The sequence below is a fragment of the Macaca fascicularis genome, chromosome 4 (assembly GCF_037993035.2).
Source record: "Macaca fascicularis isolate 582-1 chromosome 4, T2T-MFA8v1.1".
Taxonomy (NCBI): Eukaryota; Metazoa; Chordata; class Mammalia; order Primates; family Cercopithecidae; genus Macaca; species Macaca fascicularis.
In genome coordinates this window covers 10,812,612-10,833,471 of record NC_088378.1, presented here as the reverse complement: position 1 = coordinate 10,833,471, position 20,860 = coordinate 10,812,612, and the positions used below count along the sequence as shown (strand labels likewise).

The following is a 20,860-nucleotide window of genomic DNA, read 5'->3' as shown; positions in this document are numbered from 1 at the left end:
AGTGGCATGATCTCCGCTCACTGCAACCTCTGCCTCCCAGGTTCAAGCGATTCTCTTGACTCAGCCTTTTGAGTAGCTAAGACTATAGGCATGCACCACTGCGCCCGGCTCATTTTTTGTACTTTTAGTAGAGAGGGGGTTTCACCATGTTGGCCAGGGTGGTCTTGAACTCCAGACCTCAGATGATCTGCCCGCCTCAACCTCCCAAAGTTCTGGGATTACAGGCGTGAGCCACTGCACCTGGCCTGATGTTGTCAGCTTTCTAAAAGTCGTTTTGGTAGGTAATGGTATTATTGTGACTTTATTTTTCCTAATTACTAATAATGTTGAGTAGCTTTGCCTGTACTTACTGCCTTCTTGGAAGTTTTAAATGAAGATTATTTTAATTATAAAAGTAACCATTTTGCTTAAAGTTCTAAGAAATTCTAGTTTGTTAGAAATTCCGTATGTTACCTTAAACTCTTTTTCCTCTGTATACATTGTTTCTTCTCCTTATGTCATCATACCAATAGTTTCTAGGAAATACCCCAGCTCCCCAGTCTCATCTTATACATGCACAGTGCTCTGAGCCCTTCAGTAAAGCCAGAAGACACCAGGATGGCCTTGATTCACTCTTACCTGACTAACCATTTATTAAGAGGCCATGTCTGAGACTCTCATTGGTAAAAAGTTACTGGGACTGAGTACAGGAGATGAAGGCAAATTAAAGATAAAACCTTCTATATTTGGCAGTTCTGAGCTTCGAGTCTAAAATAGCCAGGCCAAACAATTCCATTGTCATGGCCACCGGGCCAAGGGGACTGACTCAAAATGTAAACTGTGAAAGGCACTGAGTGCATAGTTCTCTAGGGAGAAAGGGCAAGTAATCCATCCCTGAGGAGCCCTTGACCACTGCTCAGAGAGCCGGTGGGAGAATCCTTCTCATTCACTAGGGACGGAAGCTAGATGTTCAGAAAAAACTCTCAACTTCTTACGCACACACACACGCACACACAAGGTAAGGCAGTCATTCGAGTTCCAATATTTCTAATCAATTGAATCAAATTTAATTTGCAGGGAAGGGATAATTTCTGTGACTTTATTACTTTATAAGCACTCCAAGTTTAGACAGTATTTGTGTAAAGCGTTTTGGCCCTGCCTCCGTTCCAGGCGGTTTCAGAGTTGGACTGCTCTTCTCCCCCTCACTTTGTGCAGTGCGTGTTGTAAGAACATTCATTCGGCATTAATATTCACTGCCTCGCTTTGAAAACGATCTTTCCATTTTTATCTCCTCACCTTCTTATGAGCTCCTTGAAAACAGAAACCCCGTGTCAGGTCATACTTCTCTGTACCTCACAGAACTCTTCTATGGCCACACTCACTACATGCTGTAGAATGACTCAATGAACGAAGTACCACAAACATCTGAATTGTAAATTAGGTGCCTAGTCCCCTACTTCTTCTAGCTTCCATGTGCTTGCCATTTTTTTTCCTTTTTAACAATAATTTTTTAAAAATAGTAAAAAATAACGGAGTCTTTTCTTATGCCTCTTGAAAATCACACAAAAGCTATTAGAAGAATGAGGGAAAATGCAAATGCGTTTGAAACCAGGATAAATGAAAAGACAATCTACAAGAGGAAGGGCTGCCTAGTGTGTGAGGTCTAAGGGGGTCCGAGAAGATTCCAGGAAAGGACCCCTGTGACAGCAAATCATAGGCAAGGCCAGTGGCTTTCCAAAGTAGACAGCGTGCCTTGAAGGGTGTGACCCACGGCCCCTTGTTTGGAGGAACAGAATGACGGGTGCATGGGCTGGAGGTGGAAGCTCCCTTCTCTGGAGATTGTATGGTTGAAGGTGAAGCAGGGAAGGCAAGGCTGTAAAAGAGGATGTGCAGGAACTTTCAGACAGCAGTTACTGAGAGGCCGGTGGAGGAGACTGGTTCCACACCGTCAGCCGCTGTAGATCAGGAATAAGTGAGCTAAAAGCATCTACTCACATACAACCCTGATCAAAGAAAGAATTTCTACTAGCCCAGAACATGGCCTGGCTGCTTCCCCACAAACACTTCTCGAAATGACTGATGGAGGAAGAAATCACAGTATGAAAAGACGAGTAATAAACCAAACAGTAACTCATTCAGGAACTACACAAACATACCATGAGATAAAGGGCGAAAGGAGCAGATAAAGCAAAAGGCAAATGAAGAATACTTACCAGAAAAATACTGTAACAACATAGACCAACGTTCTAACCACATGTATGACCAAAATGTAAAGTATTAATAAATCAGTCATCTCTATAAAAATAAGAGTTTAAAGCAGAGGTATAGTTCTAGAGAGAATATCTGGCAAGACAATAGAAGACCCTGAAGCTGTCTTAGGAAAGAAACAAAACAGAAAAACTAAGAAGTGGAGAAATTCTTGCATTTGAGAAATGAAAATCATTGTGAGGGAAAGGCAAGACAGGACTAAGAGTTGCAAAATAAAATGGAAATAAGAAATAAGCAGAGTTTAATCTGGGCACAGTGGCTCATGCCTATAATCCCATCACTTTGGAAGGCCGAGGCAGGCAGATCACCTGAAGCCAGGAGTTCGAGATCAGCCTGGCCAACATGGTGAAACCCCGCCTCTACTAAAATTACAAAAATCAGCTGGGCATGATAGTGCATGCCTATAGTCCCAGCTACTCAGGAGGTTGAGGCAGGAGAATCACTTGAACCCAGGAGGTGGAGGTTGCAGTGAGCCAAGATCATGCCACTGCACTCCAGCCCAGGCAGGGAGACTCTGTCTCAAAAAAGAAGAAACAAACAAACAAACAAACAAAACAAAACAAAAAAACAAAGAAATAAGAAATAAGTAGAGTTTCAAAGGTTTTGTGTATGTATGTATGTATACAGTCTGTAATGCTTTTGGTAAAAAAAAGGATATATATACACCTCCCGCCAACACACATACACAATAAATATACTTCAGGAATACATCTGAAAATAAAAGAATGCTTGAATCCATAAATTAAAGGGACACATGTAACAGGAAATATATAACCCAGTGAACAATATTAGGACATATTTTTATTTGGTTACTATACTTTAAAGATAGAGAAAGAGTCACCAACTAGTCAGACTGAAAGTTTGTCACCTATATAAAGAGAACAATGTTATCATTTCATGAAGACAGTCAATGCCTGCAATGACCTCAAGAAAACAAAGTATAATCCAATTATTTTTATTATTATTTTTTTGAGACAGAGTCTCTGTTGCCTGGAGGGCAGTGGCATGATCTCGACTCACTGCAACCTCTGCCTCCCTAGTTCAAGCGATTCTTCTGACTCAGCCTCCTGAGTAGCTGGGATTACAGGCATCCACCACCATGCCCAACTAATTTTGGTATTTTTAGGAGAGATGGGGTTGGTCAAGCTGGTCTCAAACTCCTGACCTTAAATGATCGCCTGCCTCGGACTCCCAAAGTGCTGGGATAACAGGTGTGAGCCACCATGCCCAAATCCAGTGAATTTTATCCAACCAAGCTCTCATTTCTATAGAAAAGCAATAGCCAATCATTTAAAAATATCTCATATAATATGGTTCCTGTGATCATTTCCCAAAAAAACTGTTAGAAAAATAATTCAGTAAGTACAGTGATGAATGGAGTAATGTGTCAGAATTATTGGTAGTGATCATTGAAATTGATATTAAAACGAGTGTGTTTTTGGCTACAAAACAGAATATAATATCACAAATCTGAAAATAAAGAAAAGTTATAACTAATAAAGATTGAAAAAAGAAAAGAGAGAGAATGTTGGAGATGGTGTAATACACTGATTTCTTCAATACACCTTTTTTTTTTGTTGGAAAAGTGTATCATTTAAAACTGACAAGTATAATTTGTTCAGCAGCAATATATTTGTAAAAACTGATAAGTAACATCCTAGGTATATTTTAAGATATAAAGGAAAACACTCAAAGTAATGATATAATCAACTAAATCAGGTTATGGAGGGATGGTTTGAGGAGGAAGTAGAAAAATACTAATTTTATGATTGTTCATAATAGGAAGTTAGTCAATACTGTCTAAAGAAATAGAGTATTAATTATATAAGGTTATACAGGTAATCATTTGACTAAAAATACAGCCCTTCCAAATTATCAGGAAAAACACACATAACCAACACATACCGAAAATAAGACACCAGAAACAATAAAAAGCCCTGGTGTGAATAGATGATAGAATATGAATAGATGACAGCATTGATATGACAGAATTGACATGATAGAATTAAGACCAAACATTTCTGACATTTAAATAAATGAAAGAAGGCTTAACTCCTTTATTGGAAAAAAAAAGATGACTCCCTAGCTTGATTACAAAGCAAAATCCAACAATATGCCTGCATATATGAAGTATAACTTTTCTTCAGAATAGCTAAAAAAGAAGGAATGCACAAAAGCATACTAGGGAAATATACAGCAAGTGCCATAATCTAATCAAAGTTGAATTTATGGGAAGAGGTACTAAATAAGATAAGGAGGGCCCTAAATAGTGATAAAGAAGGAATCCACAATGGTTTTAAAGGGGGATTTTAAAAAATATTTAATAGAAAATTCCAATAATATTTAAATCGCTCTAAAGCCTAGAAAAAGAAGGAAATTTTCCAAGCTTAAAAAATAAAATTAGCATAATATTGATACCAATGAACAACAAAGATAAAGGAAATGAGGAAACTACAGACATATATTGGTGAACATCGATCTAGAAATCCTAAACAATATATTATTAACCAGTGGAAAACATTAAAATAATTGCTATTCTGTGTCTTAGATGAATTACTCCAGCAGTGCAAAGATGGCTCAGTATTAGAAAACCTCACAGTATAAATCAAGTTTATAAGTCAAAAGAGAAAAATTATATTATCTCTACTGATACTGAAAGGCATTCAATAAAATTTCCACCTCTACATTTCTTTTAAAAATTTCTAAGAGATGATATAAGCATTTATATCATTCAGGATACAGGTCATGGAGGGTGGGCTTGGGAAAGAAATACAAATATATGAATTTTGTAATTAGTCATTGTAGGGAGTAAGAAATTATGCAAATAATTGCAATAGAAGAAGCTTAAAAATAATACCCTAAAGGATAGAACTTTTCCTGATTTATTATTCCTATTTTAATCATGTTTTCAAAACAAAGCTCAAGATTGTTTCTAGGAATACAAAATTGAGCATGGAACAAAGTGAAATTTACAATTTCTGACATCCAATAAAAAATTACCAGGCATACAAAGAAGTAGGAAAAGAGAACCTATCTTGAGGAGAAAAATAAATACATTCAAACTGACCTAGAAATGGCACAGATGATAGAATTAGTGGACATGAACATTAAAAGAGTTATGATACCTATATTCTCTATGTTTAAGAACCTAAAGATTGAGCATGTTAAGTAGAGATAAGGAAAAAAAAATGTTTTTAAGTCCCAAATTAAACTTCTAGAGATAAAAACACAATGTCTGAGATGAAAAATACACCACATGAGTTAACAGCAGATTAAACATTATGGAAGGAAAGATTAGTGAACTTGAAGATAGCAATTGAAACTCAAAAAAGAAAGACAGAGAGAATCAGTGAGCTGTGAGACAATTCAATGCATGTAATTGGAGTCTGTAGAAGTGAGTAGGAAGGGTTAATAGAGAGAAATAATGCTTAAAATTTCTTCAAAATTTGATGAAAACTTCAAATACATGGATCTAAGAATCTCAATAAATACTAACCACAAAAAACGTCAAGAAAGGCACATCATAAAAATCTTCAAAAGGCCAGTCTGGGCAACATGGTGAAACCTTTCTACAAAATCTACAAAAATTAGCTGGGTATGGTGGTGCATGCACGTAGTCTCAGCTACCATGGAGGCTGAAGTAGGAGGCTTGCTTGAGCCCGGGAGGTGGAGGTTGCAATGAGCTGAGATCATGCCACTGCACTCCATCCTGGGCAACAGAGCAAGGCCCTGTCTCAAAACAAAAACAAAAACAAAAACAAAACAAAAACAAAAACAAAAACCTTAAAAAGCAATAAGAGAAAAAAGATATCACAAATAGGAACAAAGATAAGAATGACAGAAAATTTCTCATTGAAAATGATACAAACAAGAAGATGGTAGAAAAACATCTTTAAAGTACTGAAAGAAAGAAAAAGAAACTGCCGACCTAAAATTCTCGACCCAGCAAAAATACTTTCAAAAACAAATGGAAAATAAAGACTTCTTCAAACTTACAAAGTCTGAAAGAATTAATCACCAGCAGACCTATACTACAGGAAATATTAGTCTTGAAGGTCTTTCAGAGAAAATGAAAACAGTATCAGATGGAAATCTCCATCTACACACAAAAAATGAAGAGCACTGAAAATGATAACTACATAGGTAAATGGACATATTTATTTTTTTCTGGTTATTTTCTTTAAAAGACAATGAACTTTTTAAAGCAGGGATTGGCAAACTTTTCCTATACAGAGCTGGATAGCTAATGTTTTAGGCTTTGTGGATCACATATAGTCTCTATTGCATATTATTCTTTGTTTTTTTAAAAAACATTTTAATCATGTAAAAACCATTTCTAACTCAAATCTAAAAATGCTGTCTTTGGCCTGTGGACTGTAGTTTGCCAATCAAAACAATAATCACAATGTGTTGTGCAAAGTCTAGGAGGGAAGAAATACAAGTATACTATTGTAAGTTTCACATGTAATCTATGAATGTTACAATATTACTCGAAGGCACTGTGATCAAAGAGTTAGGTTTACTATAAACCTAAATCAAAAATTAAAAAACAAAATAATTATAGCTATTAAGCCAACACAGAAAATACAGTGAAATCACTTCAAATAACTTGTAAGAAGGCAGAAAAAGAAAGGGTTACAAAGGACAAACAGAACAAAAAGAAAACAAATAGCAAGATGATAGATTTAAACTCAATCATATTAGTAATCACAAGAAATATAAATGGTCTAGATACTCCAGTTAAAAGGCAGAGATCGTCAGCTTGGACAAAAAAGTGAAACTCAATCACCTGCTGTCTACAAGAAGCTCACTTTAAATATAAACTGTGGTGGGGGGGCGCGGGGAAGATAGTTTAAAAGTGAAAGCATCCCCAGCAACTCTTCAAGTGGAAAAAGCAACTAGTCACAGTTTAAATCTCATTCTCCCAAGAAAATGCTCATCTTAGCACAGACCAAAGTTTGCAGCCACAGGAAAGGAGCTTAAAGTTGGAATTTCAACGATTAGTCTTATCTTTCTCAACAACTACAAACTCAGCACCAGATTACCCTCATCAACACTGCAGATCCCCCGTGGTGCTAGTGCTAGAACCTGGAATTCATGTTTTTCCTGGGAAGATCTACTTAAGGCCTGTTGCCCTGTGCAACAAATCTCTGGATCACATGCATAAGGAACCACATTCACTGACCCTTAACCAGTGAACGCCAATGGCAGATCCCTCATTCTGATTAGGTCTCCTTTTCTCCCCATGTGCCTCCTGTAAGGGTCACTTGTTGGCTATTGAGGTGATGGATTGGTAAGTCAGTCCCTGGCGCAGATCAGCCAGGATTTCCCTCCTGGCTTGACCCCACTCCCAGGGTCTTAGGGCTGGGAAGGGCCCAAATCCCACTAGACTCAGCCACTCCCAGACATTGTGCTTTCCTCACAGGTGATGACAGGTCATGGACCTAGGACAGGAGTGCGGTAAAATTGAAGTTTGGAGCAGGGAGCATGTGTTCTTTTTATCTTTGTAAGGCTTGCAGCAATTCTTCAGGAATTATACAACTAAGAGCTAAATATTTGAATGTATAGTTAAAAAGAGGTAGGCTCTCTGCCATTGCATGGGCAATGGATGGCTCATATCCACTTTCGCTCTAGCCTATTACCTCCTCTCAACACCCTCTGGGCTGGTCCTCATGGTTCCCCCTGACCCCTGCAGTTTTCTTCTGAGGTGCTGAGCACTGGATACCCACAGCAAGCTGCAGGTATTGGCATTGCGTTTGTTTTAGGATCAGGTTAACATCTGGAAAAGTGAATCACAGAATTACCATATTTTTTGTCCTTTGTATTTTATCAGGAACCTCGGAGTGATGGTGTGTTCCTCCCTGTGTGACATAGGTGGGATAATCACCCCCTTCATAGTCTTCAGGCTGATGGAGGTTTGGCAAGCGTTGCCTCTCATTTTATTTGGTAAGATTTTGTGAAGCATATATTATTTCTTCTTTTCCAGCTTGGCAGTGGGCTCAGCATGGGTGGAACTGAATGTGAGCACTCAGTCATATTTGTGAGTGAAGGGAATGATATCTCTCAGTGAGTTTATAAAAGGCAAGGATGGTGATGCTCTTGGGATGTCTCCTGGCTTATTCTCTCTTGCTTCATGGGAAAGATAAGAAACCATTTCTAGGATATGGATCAGGGATTTCCATCCTCTCGCTCTGGACTCCAGTCATTCATACTATAGGACAGAATCTGAGAGACTTTTTGACGTAGTCTCCTGATAAATGTGATCACCAATTCTTACACATTTAACATATAATTGCTAGAGTCTTGAAGATGCTGAATTAACACCTTTCTTCTGTATCTAGATCTTAACAATTGAGAACACTCACAAGGAGATGAGTGGGAATCAAAGTTCTGTATAAGCTTTCTTCCTGATACAGTTGGATGAGAGAAGGGAGAGGGGATTCCTACTTATCTCTCCAAACCTAGACCAGGGAACTTCCAAGACCCTGCTTACCCTCTTGATAGAAGGCAACAATTCCTGGTTGTTTGCAAAGACCTGCCATGCCTGGGCACAGCTGAATACAAAAAGAGGGGTGGAGGAAGAGATAGGGAAAGGGAGAAAGGAAGAAGGGGGGAGAAAGGGAAGTAGAAGGCGAGGGGAAAAAAGAGGGAGAAAAGAGTGATGGGAGGGGTCCACCCTGACTGCATATAGACTGTGTTCTATAGCTAATTCTATGTGTATATGCACCCCAATCAACAGATCCCCAAATACTTAAACATCAGTTACTATGGAACTTTATACTTCTATCGAAGTAAAATGAAGGCAATGTTTCCTTTACTTACTCTGACATTTCCCCAGTTATCCTATTGTTTTAATTTTCTTTTATAAATGTTGCTAACTTTTTTTTCTTTTAAAAAAATGGTATCTGTCCCATCCGTGTTGTCTCTTCCTCTCTTTGGTTGGCTGTGATTATTTCTGTAAATGACATTGGCTGTGCTCTAATGGCTCCATTTGCAATCTGTTTCCTTTGAAGGGGTGTTGGGCCTGCTTGCCGCGGGAGTGACGCTACTTCTTCCGGAGACCAAGGGGGTCGCTTTGCCAGAGACCATGAAGGACGCCGAGAACCTTGGCAGGTGAAGCCCATGGTGCCCAGGACTCTGAGGCCCATGAATCTGACACGCCCTCCAAAAAGGGTCTAATATCACTCCACATTCCTCATTTCCTCTATCCTAAAAGTTTAGGAGAGCTTTACAGATATTTGTGTGTCTTTTTATTACTCCCAGAACTGCTGTGAGGGAAAAAAAAACCATGATAGCCACTGACTTTATGTAAGAAAATAATGAAGAGCATGAGTTGACAGTTATCTGTTCTCGTGGCAGAGAATGATTTGCCTGTGATGTTGGCTGTGGTGCACCAAGATCCCTAGCTCATCCCAAGAGTTACAAGATCTCTAGATTACCCCAAGAGTTACAAGATCCCTAGCTCAACCCAAGAGTTAATGACTCTGAGTGGAGAACATTTTTAAATCAATCTCTGTCCTCTGAACAACTGTCTCAGATTCTTTAGTAATTTTCTTCACAAAATTCTTTTGACAGAGAGCAAGATTTGCTGGAGTTTCATATTCTAGTCTTAGAGCAATAAAAAAGGAAATGAAGGAACAGTGCTTGATGAGGTGATCTCTCTCGGGATCCTTTACAGGCTCCGTTCTATGGATTCCACAGCAAGGATGCATGTGTCCTCATGCATAGAGAAAGAAAAGTCTATGCAGTCCTACAGACTTAGGTTTGAACCTAGGTCACCTCACTCAGTAGGCCATGTGACTTTGGGAATGTCATCGAACCCTATGGAGCTTTCTTTTTCATTTAATTTCCATGCCTGCAAAATAGTCACAATAATACTTAATTTACAGAGTTTCTTTAAAAATCCAAACAGATTAAGTAGGTGACAGTGACTAATCCATTGCCTGGCATATAGTAGGTGGTCAATAGAGCTCAGATTTTCTCCATTCTTCTTGCAAATTGTGCTGTTTCCCCAGTGATCCTCAAAACTAAGTGTGCAGAAGAAGCACAAAGGGAACATGCTAAAATGCTAAATTCCTTGGCCTTCTTGATTTTTGGTTTAGAATGTGAATGATGCAACTCAGGAATCTGTTTTAATAATCTCTGCCAACAATGCCCATGCAGATAGGCACCCTGTACACCTCACTTGGAAAAATTCTGGATTTCTCAGTACTGATAAGGGCAAAACACTATTTTAACAGTAAATACATTTTCTAGTTGCTGATGATTTCCTTCTTTTTGATCCCAAATGTTGTGTTATGTGATTTAAAGATGTTTCGTTCTAGTTTGTTAACAGCCACTTGGTTGTCTTTTTTTTTTTTTTTTGACTTGGAGTTTCCCTCTTGTTGCCCTGGCTGGAGTGCAAGATATGGCATGATCTTGGCTCACCACAACCTCCGCCTCCCAAGTTCAAGTAATTCTCCTGCCTCAGCCTCCTGAGTAGCTGGGATTACAGGCGTGTACCACTATGCCTGGCTAATTTATTATTTTTAGTAGAGATGGGTTTTCTCCATGTTGGTCAGGCTGGTCTTTGATTCCTGACCTCAGGTGATCCACCCAACTCGGCCTCCCAAAGGGCTGGGATTACAGGCGTGAGCCACCACGCCCGGCCTGGTAGTCTTTTAAGATGTTTTGTTTAATCCCTTCACTCCCTCATCCTAATCATTCCCGCCCAGAGCCCTGAACCCCCTGAGCATCCTCAGTTCTTGACAATACTCTTCACATGTTATAATAATTGTTTATTTCATTGTCTGTCTTCTCCACTATACCAATTCCATAAACAGCAGCCACAGTCTATGGCCAGAGTGATCATGTTGATTACTCCTTCTTCCCAACTTGCAAGGGGAGAATGTCAGGAATGGAAGTGACTGCAACTCTAGCTAAGCTTCATGGGGTGCTGACTGTGTGTGTCAGCCTCCCTGAAATGTGCATTCACCAAATCCTCCCAAAACATTGGGACGCAGCTACTATGGTTATCAGACCCATTCCACAGATGAAGGAGATAATGACATGTATCCCAAAAGTCACCGGATTCAAAACGAGTTAGCCAGCAACATGATCAACCTTCTACTTCAGGGGTTGTCTGACTCTTTCTGCAAAGGGCCAGATAGTAAATATTTCAGACTTTGGGGCCCTGTGGTCTCTCTTGCCACTACCCAGTTCTACCCCTGCATGGGAGAAGCAGCTATAGACAATGCATGAAGGAATGGTTGTGTCTGGATTCCAGTAAAATGCTGTTTATGGATGTTGAAATTTGAATTTCATGTCATTTTTTAAGTGTTGAAATATTTTCATTTTTTCCAACTATTTAAAATGTAAAAACCATTTGTAGTTCACAGGTTGTACAAAAACAGGCTCTAAGCTCAACTGGGGCCACAGGCCGTAGTTTGCTAAGCCCTTTTCTTCTTTGTTGTTTGTCATTCTTAATTTCTCTTTGTCTTGACACTTATGCATTTCTTTGTACAACTTTGCAACAGTTTCATCATCAACAAACTGATTGCTTATTTATTTATTTTAACTTCAACTTTTAACTTTGTTGTTACAGAAAAGCAAAGCCCAAAGAAAACACGATTTACCTTGAGGTCCAAACATCAGAACCCTTGGGCACCTGAGAGAGTTGCTTTGCAGGCATGGAGTGTTGGAGGGATGAAGATGGAGTTATCTTCTGCAGAAATTCCTAGACGCCTTCACTTCTCTGTATTCTTCCTCATACTTGCCTACCCCCAAATTAATATCAATCCTAAAGAATGGTTTGCGTGGGCTTTGTTTTATTTTGTTTTCTTTCTTTTAAGCTCTCCAAAGCCTTGGCTATCTTCCACCTGTGCATTCGTTCTAGGGAAAGCTGTTGGTGCTATTGGTATCAGGTACTTAATTATCTAAAGACTTTTGAAGATCAGTAGAATTTAAATATTTCTATAAAAGAAGCCTGTGTAACTGGATTCCTAGAATAAGTATTCTAGAAAGAATTTTCTAGAAAGAAAATTGGTTTGATTCAGTCTCTGAAAGAAAATGCCTTTGCGTTTGTAGGTATCTATATTGGTGAAAGCCTTTCAATATGTAGATTGCTTGAAGAGTACGATCAGCCTTCCATATCCGTGGGTTCCACATCTGTGGATTCAACCTACTGCAGACTGAAAATATTTGGGTAGCTGGGGTTGGTGGCCCACGCCTGTAATTCCAACAATTTGGGAGGGTGAGGCAGGAGGGTCGCTTGAGCCCAGGAGTTTTTGACCAGTGTGGGCAACAGTGAGAGCCTGTGTCTATGGAAAAGGGAAAAAAGTTAGCTGGATGTGGTGGCCCACACCTGTAGTCCCAGCTATTAGGGAGGCAGAGGTGGGAGGCTCACTTGAGCTCAGAAATTCAAAGCTGCAGTGAGCCATGATTATGCCATTGCACACCAGCCTGGGCAACAGAATGAGACTCTCTCAAAAAAAAAAAAAAAAAAAAAAAAAAAAAGAAAAAAAGAAAAAGAAAAAAGAAAGAAAAGGAAAAAAGAAAAGAAAAAGAAAGAAAAGAAAATATTTGTGCAGAAAAGATGTTTGCATCTGCACTGAATGTATACAGACTTTTTTTGTCATTATTCCATAAATAATATGGTATAGCAACTACTTACATAGCATTTACATTATATTAGGCATTATAGTTAATCTAGAGATGATTTAAAGTATAAGGGAGGGTGTATATAGGTTATGTGCAAAAATGACATCATTTTATATCCAGGACTTGAACATTCTCGGATGTTGGTGTCCATGGGGGTCCTGGAACCAATCCCCACGGATACCGAGGGGCAACTGTATTGGTTTTTAGTACGGAAACTCTGCCAGCAAACTATGTCCTCGTGACCTTTACATACACATGATAGAATAAAACACGCTCCTCATTCAAACACCAGAAGCACCATGGCCATTTCAGGGAAGACATCCTGTCCCCTTGTTCCAGGAATATTTTATTCTATCTCACTCTTGGTTTTGGTTCTCCTTGGTGATTCTAGAAGGTCAACGCCTGTGCAAGCCACGAGATATCACAGTAAATATACCAAAGAGAGTTCACTTCACAATGAGTTATGTGCTTCCTGAACCCTACACCATGATTTTGTTCCTGGACGACACAAAAAACTTTATTTTAAAATTTCTTTATCTGTCAGACAAATCACAAAGGTAACAACAGCCAGTCTTCAGAGTACATCAGGAAAAAGCTTCTAATGGGAATGGGAGGCATGGTGAAATACACGTGGCTGTATTATAGACACTTCTGGCCTGATCTAGCTGAGGTCAGTGATAGCCACAAGGACTTAAGATCATGGAAGTGGGTGCCAAGTAGCACTTTGGTTGTCCTTTGAGAATAGACATTACTACCTAGAAACTCAAATCTTTGTCTTTGGCAAATAAATAAATAAATAAATAAATAAATAATAAATTCTCAATGGTGGAGTGAACCTAGCCCTTCATTCCAGTGTTGGAAGCAAAGCCCTTGCCCTGTATCTTATACTTTCTGATGATAATGATCACACCGTTTACTGGTCACAAATTTGTAAATTGTAGGCTTTGAATGATGTTTTTCAAATGTGTATTAAAAATGTCCTCTCTAGTCTTTCTTAGAATCCTCTTGGCAAAACTTCTGTGGAAGGCCTTAAACAAACAAAAAAAGTCACCATTAAAAACAGTGACACTCACTAGCTAAACTTCCCTATGGCTCGTGGACACGTGTGAAAAAATGAGCACGTGTGCTGTTCTTGCAGCATAAGGCACAGCTAGTGTGTACTTATAGCACAAAGTGGCATTGGTGCGGGTCACAGTAAGGTTTGTCTGACCATTCAGGAAGTGGATCTGGGAGAGTGGCAGGATCCCTGCAGGTGTGTCTGCTCAGGCTCTCCCAAGGGAGGGAGGGAGCGTAATTCCAGGGAGTGGTTTAAAAATGGAGCCATGGAAACAAAGTGTATTTCATATTGCCTGATGCATCATGAAGGGACATTGAGGACCCTTCCCTTCCTGCCTTCCTCACTGTTGCTGTGACAGAGCCAAAGTCTGTCTTGATAAAAGTCGGGACAGGGGGCCGTGAAAGGCATCTGGCAGTGTGAAGGCAGAAATAAGTGGGTTGGGGGCCAGATGGCGTTCAGATGCTTAGAAAGGCTGGTAGCTGTGACTTGGGCATCAGGAAACATACAAAGTTCCTGGGCAGGGCCTTGCTGTGAAATGCCTGGGCCCTTCCTACAGGGCCAGTGCTGTGGAGTTCCCTGCCGTTCAGCAAGTGTGTGCCGTGAGCCGGGGGATGCCCCAGTCCTCCTGGGCTGGTAAGAGAGCCCAAAGATAGTCACAGCAATGAGTCATGCAAGAATTCTCATAGCAGTGGGGGGCACTCAGGTGGTGCTGTGAACATCGGAGCAGCACGCCTGACCCTATGCGTAGATGGAGGGGATCTGCAGATCCCTGCAGTCGCCTCCTCAATCCCGCCCCAACATGTCTTCATGTGGGTCTTGCAATGAAATAAGTCAAATTTTACCTTGGTCAGCAAGTGATGGGTGTGGGGGCTACAGACCAGGAAAGATCAGAATGGGGTGGCAGCCGGGCATCTGGCAGTCCAGGGACAAGTGTCTGACAAGAACAGGAGTGACGGCAATGGGAGGAAGCTGTCACTTTCTGCCTTGTTGCGGAGGACACAGCTTTCTGTCCCGGAAGAAGGGAGGCAGCTTTCTGTCCCAGAAGGAGAGGGGACCCTGGCATGAGCTGGATGTGGTTCCAGGATCTTCTCCACTACCTGTTGATTTTATGGCCTGGAGCAGGGTCCTTGACCATCTGAGACTCTGTCTGAGACTCCGCCTCCTTATGGCACCCCACTCCCAGTGGTTGAGAGGATTCCAGGAACTGCAGGCTTCTCCCGGCAGAGCCCCAGAGTCAGTGTGGGGGCTGCTGCGGCATCAGGTGGCCTCCTAGCCACGTGGTCTCATGATCAGCAGCTTATGGTGGATTCAACAATCTCCAGCTGAGGAGAGAATGACTGTCCCTTGATGCTTACTCCCTATACCTGGTTGCTAAGGGCAACGTGTCCTATTGTCCACTCCACCTACACCTCTGCCCAGCAGGTGGCAAGTGAATGCCTGATGTTTTGAGACATCAACAGAGCAGGCAAATTAGAGACCTATCTGGCTTAATTTAAGAGATCCCTTACAAAAGGTCATTTATGAGACACATTGATAAAGACTCAGTCATCGCCACATTGGGAAGTTGAGGAAGCTAAGTTCAGAGACACCAAATGACTTGTGCTGACTAGCACACAACGGGACCTTGAATTTCCATCTTCTGGGTCAGATTACAGGAGGAGCAAGTATAAATTTGCAAATTAAGCAGGAAGGAGGGAGGTTGGAGGGAGCTGGCTTTAGAGGCTGCGTCCTCTTTGGGATGAGCTTCCTGGCATTACTGATTGGGCATTTGTCCCTGGCCCCATGCTGTTGAGCAGGACAGAGGGAAACCTAAGTGTGCCCTGGGCAGAGTTCGAAGATCCCATCCCAGAGCGGTGACACTCTTGGCATCCTGTGCTCACTTGCTGATTCTGCTGTTCAGCCTGGACGGTGGCATTTATCCTCCACAGGGTTCCTGTCTGAGTAGAGCATTTCATCTTTTTATACCATTTGTAAAAAGGATATATACATGGAAACTACATACACATCTCCACATTCACATACACAGCTACATACACAGCTACATCCACACATGGTCTGGTTTATGAGGGTATTGGATGAATTTCAAACCTCTCAGAGAGTACATGCTGCTTTCTCTGATCAATCTCATCATTCAGTTAAAACAAATACGAGATTCTGGTTGTCTGGGAGTTTTGAGGAATGGCAAATCTGTGACTATAAAAATAACAATAGCTCAGATGTATTCAGAGCTTGCTGTGTACTAGCTACTGTCCTAAGCACTTTCTTATATTATCTTGTTAAATTCTCATAACACCTCTATTATATTGGGCAATATTACCTAATTGTAAAGAAAAGGAAACTGAGGCATTAGGAGGCTAAGTGGTTTGCCCAACATTACCAGGTAGTAAGTGGAAGAACCAGTAGTCTTGCTCCAAAATCTAAGTTTTAAAGCAGGATACTGCATTTCCAACTGACATCTGGGCAATAGCATCCTTATGCATTACGAAGAAAAACCTCCCAAAACCAAAAAAAAAAAAAAAAAAAAAATTCATTTTTTTTGTAGAGAATCATTCTTTTTTTTTTCCCCCTTTGTGTGCAGTCTTTATTTCAGTTTTCTTTTTCTTTTTCTTTTTTTTTTGAGATGGATTTTCGCTCTTGTCACCCAGGCTGGAGTGCAATGGTGTGATCTCTGTTCACTGCAACCTCTGCCTCCCTGGTTCAGGCAATTCTCCTGCCTCAGCCTCCTGAGTAGCTGGGATTACAGGTGCACCACCACGCCCAGCTAATTTCTGTATTTTTTAGTAGAGATGGTGTTTCACCATGTTGGCCAGGTTGGTCTATAACTCCTGACCTCAGGTGATCTGCCCACCTCAGCCTAGCAAAGTGCTGGGATTACAGGCGTGCGCCACTGTCCCCAGCCTATTTCAAATATTTGTTAAAACACCATTGTTATTCCTCAGGACAAGAGCAAAAAACATCCCCCAGAGCATAGCTTGCGTGGTCCCCGATTGCAGGCTCTGTTTCTGGAAGGTTCAGGTACAGTGCGGGAGTCCATTTGTCTACTTGGCTACACCCCCGGCTGAGGTGTCATGGGGTCAATGTCACTCAAGTTCCTGGCAAACCAAACTCCCGCAAACAGTCCCAGATTGAGGATCAGGTTCCTCTGGAATCATTCCTATCAGTGGCCAAGCGGTGGACACCCCACGACAGTCTCCCCCATTGTCAGGAACTTCAGGAGCTTCATTGGCTAAGCCTGCAGCATTCAGGGTGACCCGGTTGGAAGCCAGAGTAGTTGAGAATCATTCTTTTGGAGACAAGACTGAAGAGCATTTCCTGGCTGGTCTCAGCAGGAAGTTCTCAGGGTGGCTGCCCCTTGATGGTGTGAGAAGCACATTCTCTTTAGAACTGCAATAACCAAGCAACTATCTGCAACTAGGGCTACAGTGAGTTTGCCTCGATTATTGCTAAATTGCAGTTTACCTGATGCCTCACTTGTGATTTCGTTTAAAATTTTTAAATACCAAGAAACAGGAAAATAAAATAAAATAAAATAAAACTCACTTTAAATTCCACCACTTAGAAGAATTCCGTGGAGGAAAGCTGAAGGTCGGTCACCGCCCCGTCTCCCCCAGCCCAGGGAGTCAGTGTTGACAGGCAGTGAGTTTCCACCCTTCCTCTACAGATGGAGCTTGCTGACTAAGGGAAAAACATCAAGCTTTTAAAGTTCGCTTTATTCAGAGGTCTTACTGAGGACTACAGCCCAGGAGAAGTCTTTCAGAGAGTTCCTGTCAGACTGCTCCAGAACACCATTTTGGCTCAGAATTTATATGCGGGTCATGGAGGTTCAGTGCAAAATCACATCAAGCTTGTTTGTAAGTTACATGAAAGCATAATCAATCGCATCAAGGTGTGGGAGCAGGAGCACATCTGGTTATAGAGTGCAGTGGCACAATCACCAACCCTGTCAGACGTTATCTTCCATGTGGGAAAAGGCAAGGCTAGAGGCATTCGATACTTTTAAAAAAATTTTTTTTTATTTTGAGACAGAGTCTCACTCTGCCCTGCAACCTGGAGTGCAGTGGCATGGTCAGGGCCCACTGCAGCCTCTGCCTCCCTGCCTCAAGTGATCCTCCCACTTCAGCCCCCCTAGTAGCTGGGACGACAGGCATGCGCCACCATGCTAGGCTAATTTTTTGTATTTTTAGTAGAGATGGGGGTCTCTTGCCATATTGCCCAGGTTGGTCTCAACTTCTGGACTCTAGTGATCTGCCTGTCTTGGCCTCCCAAAGCTCTGGGATTACAGGCATAAGCCATTGCGCGTGGCCAAGTTATTCAGCTTTCGAGGAAAGACGTGGCTCAGGCAAGAGGCATGGGGGCTTCTCCGGTTCCATGTGCTCCATCCTGCTTTATCTTCAAAGCACCTTTCCAGGGAGCTGCACGGACTCCCAGTCAGGGGTTTTGTGAAACGATGTTGGTAAGCAGAAATATGCATACCTGGCTTCCTACCTTTCTTACGAGCCATATACAAAAATATCAGGCAGGATGACCTTCTGAAGCACCAAGAATGCGTGTTTCCCCCACACTCTTCCTTTCAACCCCTATTCTGGTGACCATTGCCAGCTGAGTGGCCAAAGGGGAACCAGAAGACAAAGGCTGCAGACCCCCAGCATTGGGCGGCAGGCCAGCTACGACAGAGCCTCAGGACACCAGCCCGGGTCTCCCTGTCGATGGAGGAGGTAGAATTGTCAGGGTCGGGAAAGCTGGCTCCTAAGGGGTGCATTAGTTTCAGTGAAATTTGCCTGTGAGTAGCCAAAATCTCCAAAATATCAGGGGCTTAAACAAGATAACATTTCTTTCTCATGTTCAAGAAGCTTGAAGGTCAGAGTGTAGCGCTTGTGTGGGATGTGGCAGAGACAGGCCCAGGTGCCTGCCGTCTCATTCTGTGGGCAGCGCTTCCTCCCCGAGGTCCACGCTGGCTGCCGGGCTCCCCATTACATGCAGGAGATGGGGTACCACGAGGAACACAGATCCTCCCTTTATGGGCACTTCTGGACACTGCCCGCAGCCCGTCAACTGGACCTCATGGCCAGAGTATCTGGAGAAGTGGGTGGCTTCGGGCCTTTCCTAGAGTTGAGTTGCTTTACTGTGGAAGTAGGTGAGAGGGGATGGGAGGCGGCCGAGTGCATCTGCTCTGGTTGGAGGGGTGGATGACCTTGAGGGTCTGAGTAGGGACCTGCTTGGTTGCCGTAGGTGGCCATGACGCTGCCCACCTGGGATCCCTGAGCAGGTGGACCTGAGGCAGCTCAGAGATTCCTTGTGCCGTGGGGGCAGGGGGAGCAGCATGATGTGACTTAGGGCTTGTCATGGCTGTTGATAGGGTTTGGCTGTGTCCCCACCCAAATCTCATCTAGAATTGTAGCTCCCATATTTCCACGTGTCACGGGAGGAACCCAACTGGAGGTAATTGAATCACGGGGGCAGGTCTTTCCTGTGCTGTTCTCGTGATAGTGAATAAGTCTCACAAGATCTGATGGTTTTATAAAGAGGAATTCCCCTGCACAAGTTCTCTCTTCCCTGCCACCATGTAAGATGTGTCTTGCTCCTCCTTGCTCTTTTGCCATGATCGTGAGGACTCTGCAGCCATGTGGAACTGTGAGCCTATTAAACCTCTTTCCTTTGTAATTACCCAATCTCGGATGTGTCTTTATTAGCAGTGTAAGAATGAATGAATATAGTTGGGATGAAGGTTCCACCCACAGCTAGGGCACGGACTGTATAACTGGGACCACGTGGGAAGAAAGACACCCCGGAAAGTCTGGTGTGGGCACAGGCTGCCCAAGGAGGGACACCACCTGCAGAGCCATGGCATGAAGCAAGCCTCCCAGGACCTATGTGCCCTGCTCTGGGGACACCAGGGGAGGGGAACAACGTGCAATTCATGAAATTTACATGAATTTATGGAGGGGAGAAAAACCCTGATGTCACTGAGCTTACTTTGAATTGAGAAGATTATGTTTTCCACTGCCTGCTGGAGTAGGGACCTGAGGTAAGAACAAAGTCATACAATTACAAGGTCATGTTCCTTGCACAATTAACTTTTGTAGCCTTAGAATTCATGGGGTTGTGCCATCTGTATTGGTCTGCAGCTTGCTTTTTCAAGTTAACTTCTTTCCACTTCAGCACACAGGGATCTCACTGGTTTGAGCAACTGCATAGCAATGTATTGAGTGGCATCATTGATTGAATCATTTCTGCTTTCTGTTCCTAGAGTGTGGTCCCCTTCATGTGAATGTCAATGATGGGGTTGTTAGTTGGCTCTCCCGCCTCATCCTGTTTGTCACACCCCCCTTAGTGGTCCGACTCTCCTTGGGAGGGGTTAGGGCAGCGGGCTGTCCCCTGGGTAGTCACCCAGGCCTTCTGCACCGCCTGGCCCAGACCCTCCTGCCTGCAGCCCAGCAGGATGGGTGGATCAGCTTGGATTCCTGTGTGTCTTGGGTGCTTATGGCGCTTGGCCCACCACAGAGACAGAGAGCAGGTAAGGCGCTGTTCTGTGGGTTCCCGGACTCCCCCGTGCTTGGTCATCCTCTTGCACATCCTCTTGCGCCTTCCTCTTTTTTGTTTTTGTAAATGTCAAAGCTGTAGACTCTGTGTGCAAAACATATTTTTCTTGCTGAACCAAATCATGTTTGCCTCATCTTACATATTCGTTTTGTTCTATTTCTGTATATATAGAACAAAATATGTATTACATTTTATTTTTATGAATATATTTTTAATGTATTTATAAATGTATTTTATAAATGTATTTATAATGTATTTATTTATGTATTTATTACATAAAATACATAAATACATTTATTATGTAAAATACATAAATACATTTAATGCATAAAATACATAAATACATATGTATTTATTACATAAAACACATAAATACAT

General features: G+C 42.0%; 1 protein-coding gene and 1 pseudogene across 3 annotated transcripts in view; one reads left to right on the top strand and one right to left on the bottom strand.

The window, feature by feature from the left end:
- SLC22A1 (solute carrier family 22 member 1) overlaps positions 1–12,033 on the top strand; it is a 34,724-nt gene extending 22,691 nt beyond the window's left edge. For 2 of the 3 annotated variants that reach the window (XM_005551502.5, XM_074036792.1), the window contains exons 9-11: positions 8,081–8,193; positions 9,261–9,360; positions 11,831–12,033. In XM_005551502.5, the coding sequence (XP_005551559.3) occupies positions 8,081–8,193; positions 9,261–9,360; positions 11,831–11,897 (280 nt within the window). In that variant the 3' untranslated portion in view covers positions 11,898–12,033. The remainder of the gene's footprint in view (positions 1–8,080; positions 8,194–9,260; positions 9,361–11,830) is intronic. The other variant, XM_005551503.5, reaches the window with a different exon arrangement.
- A 4,955-nt stretch (positions 12,034–16,988) lies between these two features.
- LOC123573118 (mitochondrial import receptor subunit TOM6 homolog pseudogene) lies at positions 16,989–17,202 on the bottom strand (annotated as a pseudogene).
- Between the last annotated feature and the right edge of the window lie 3,658 nt (positions 17,203–20,860).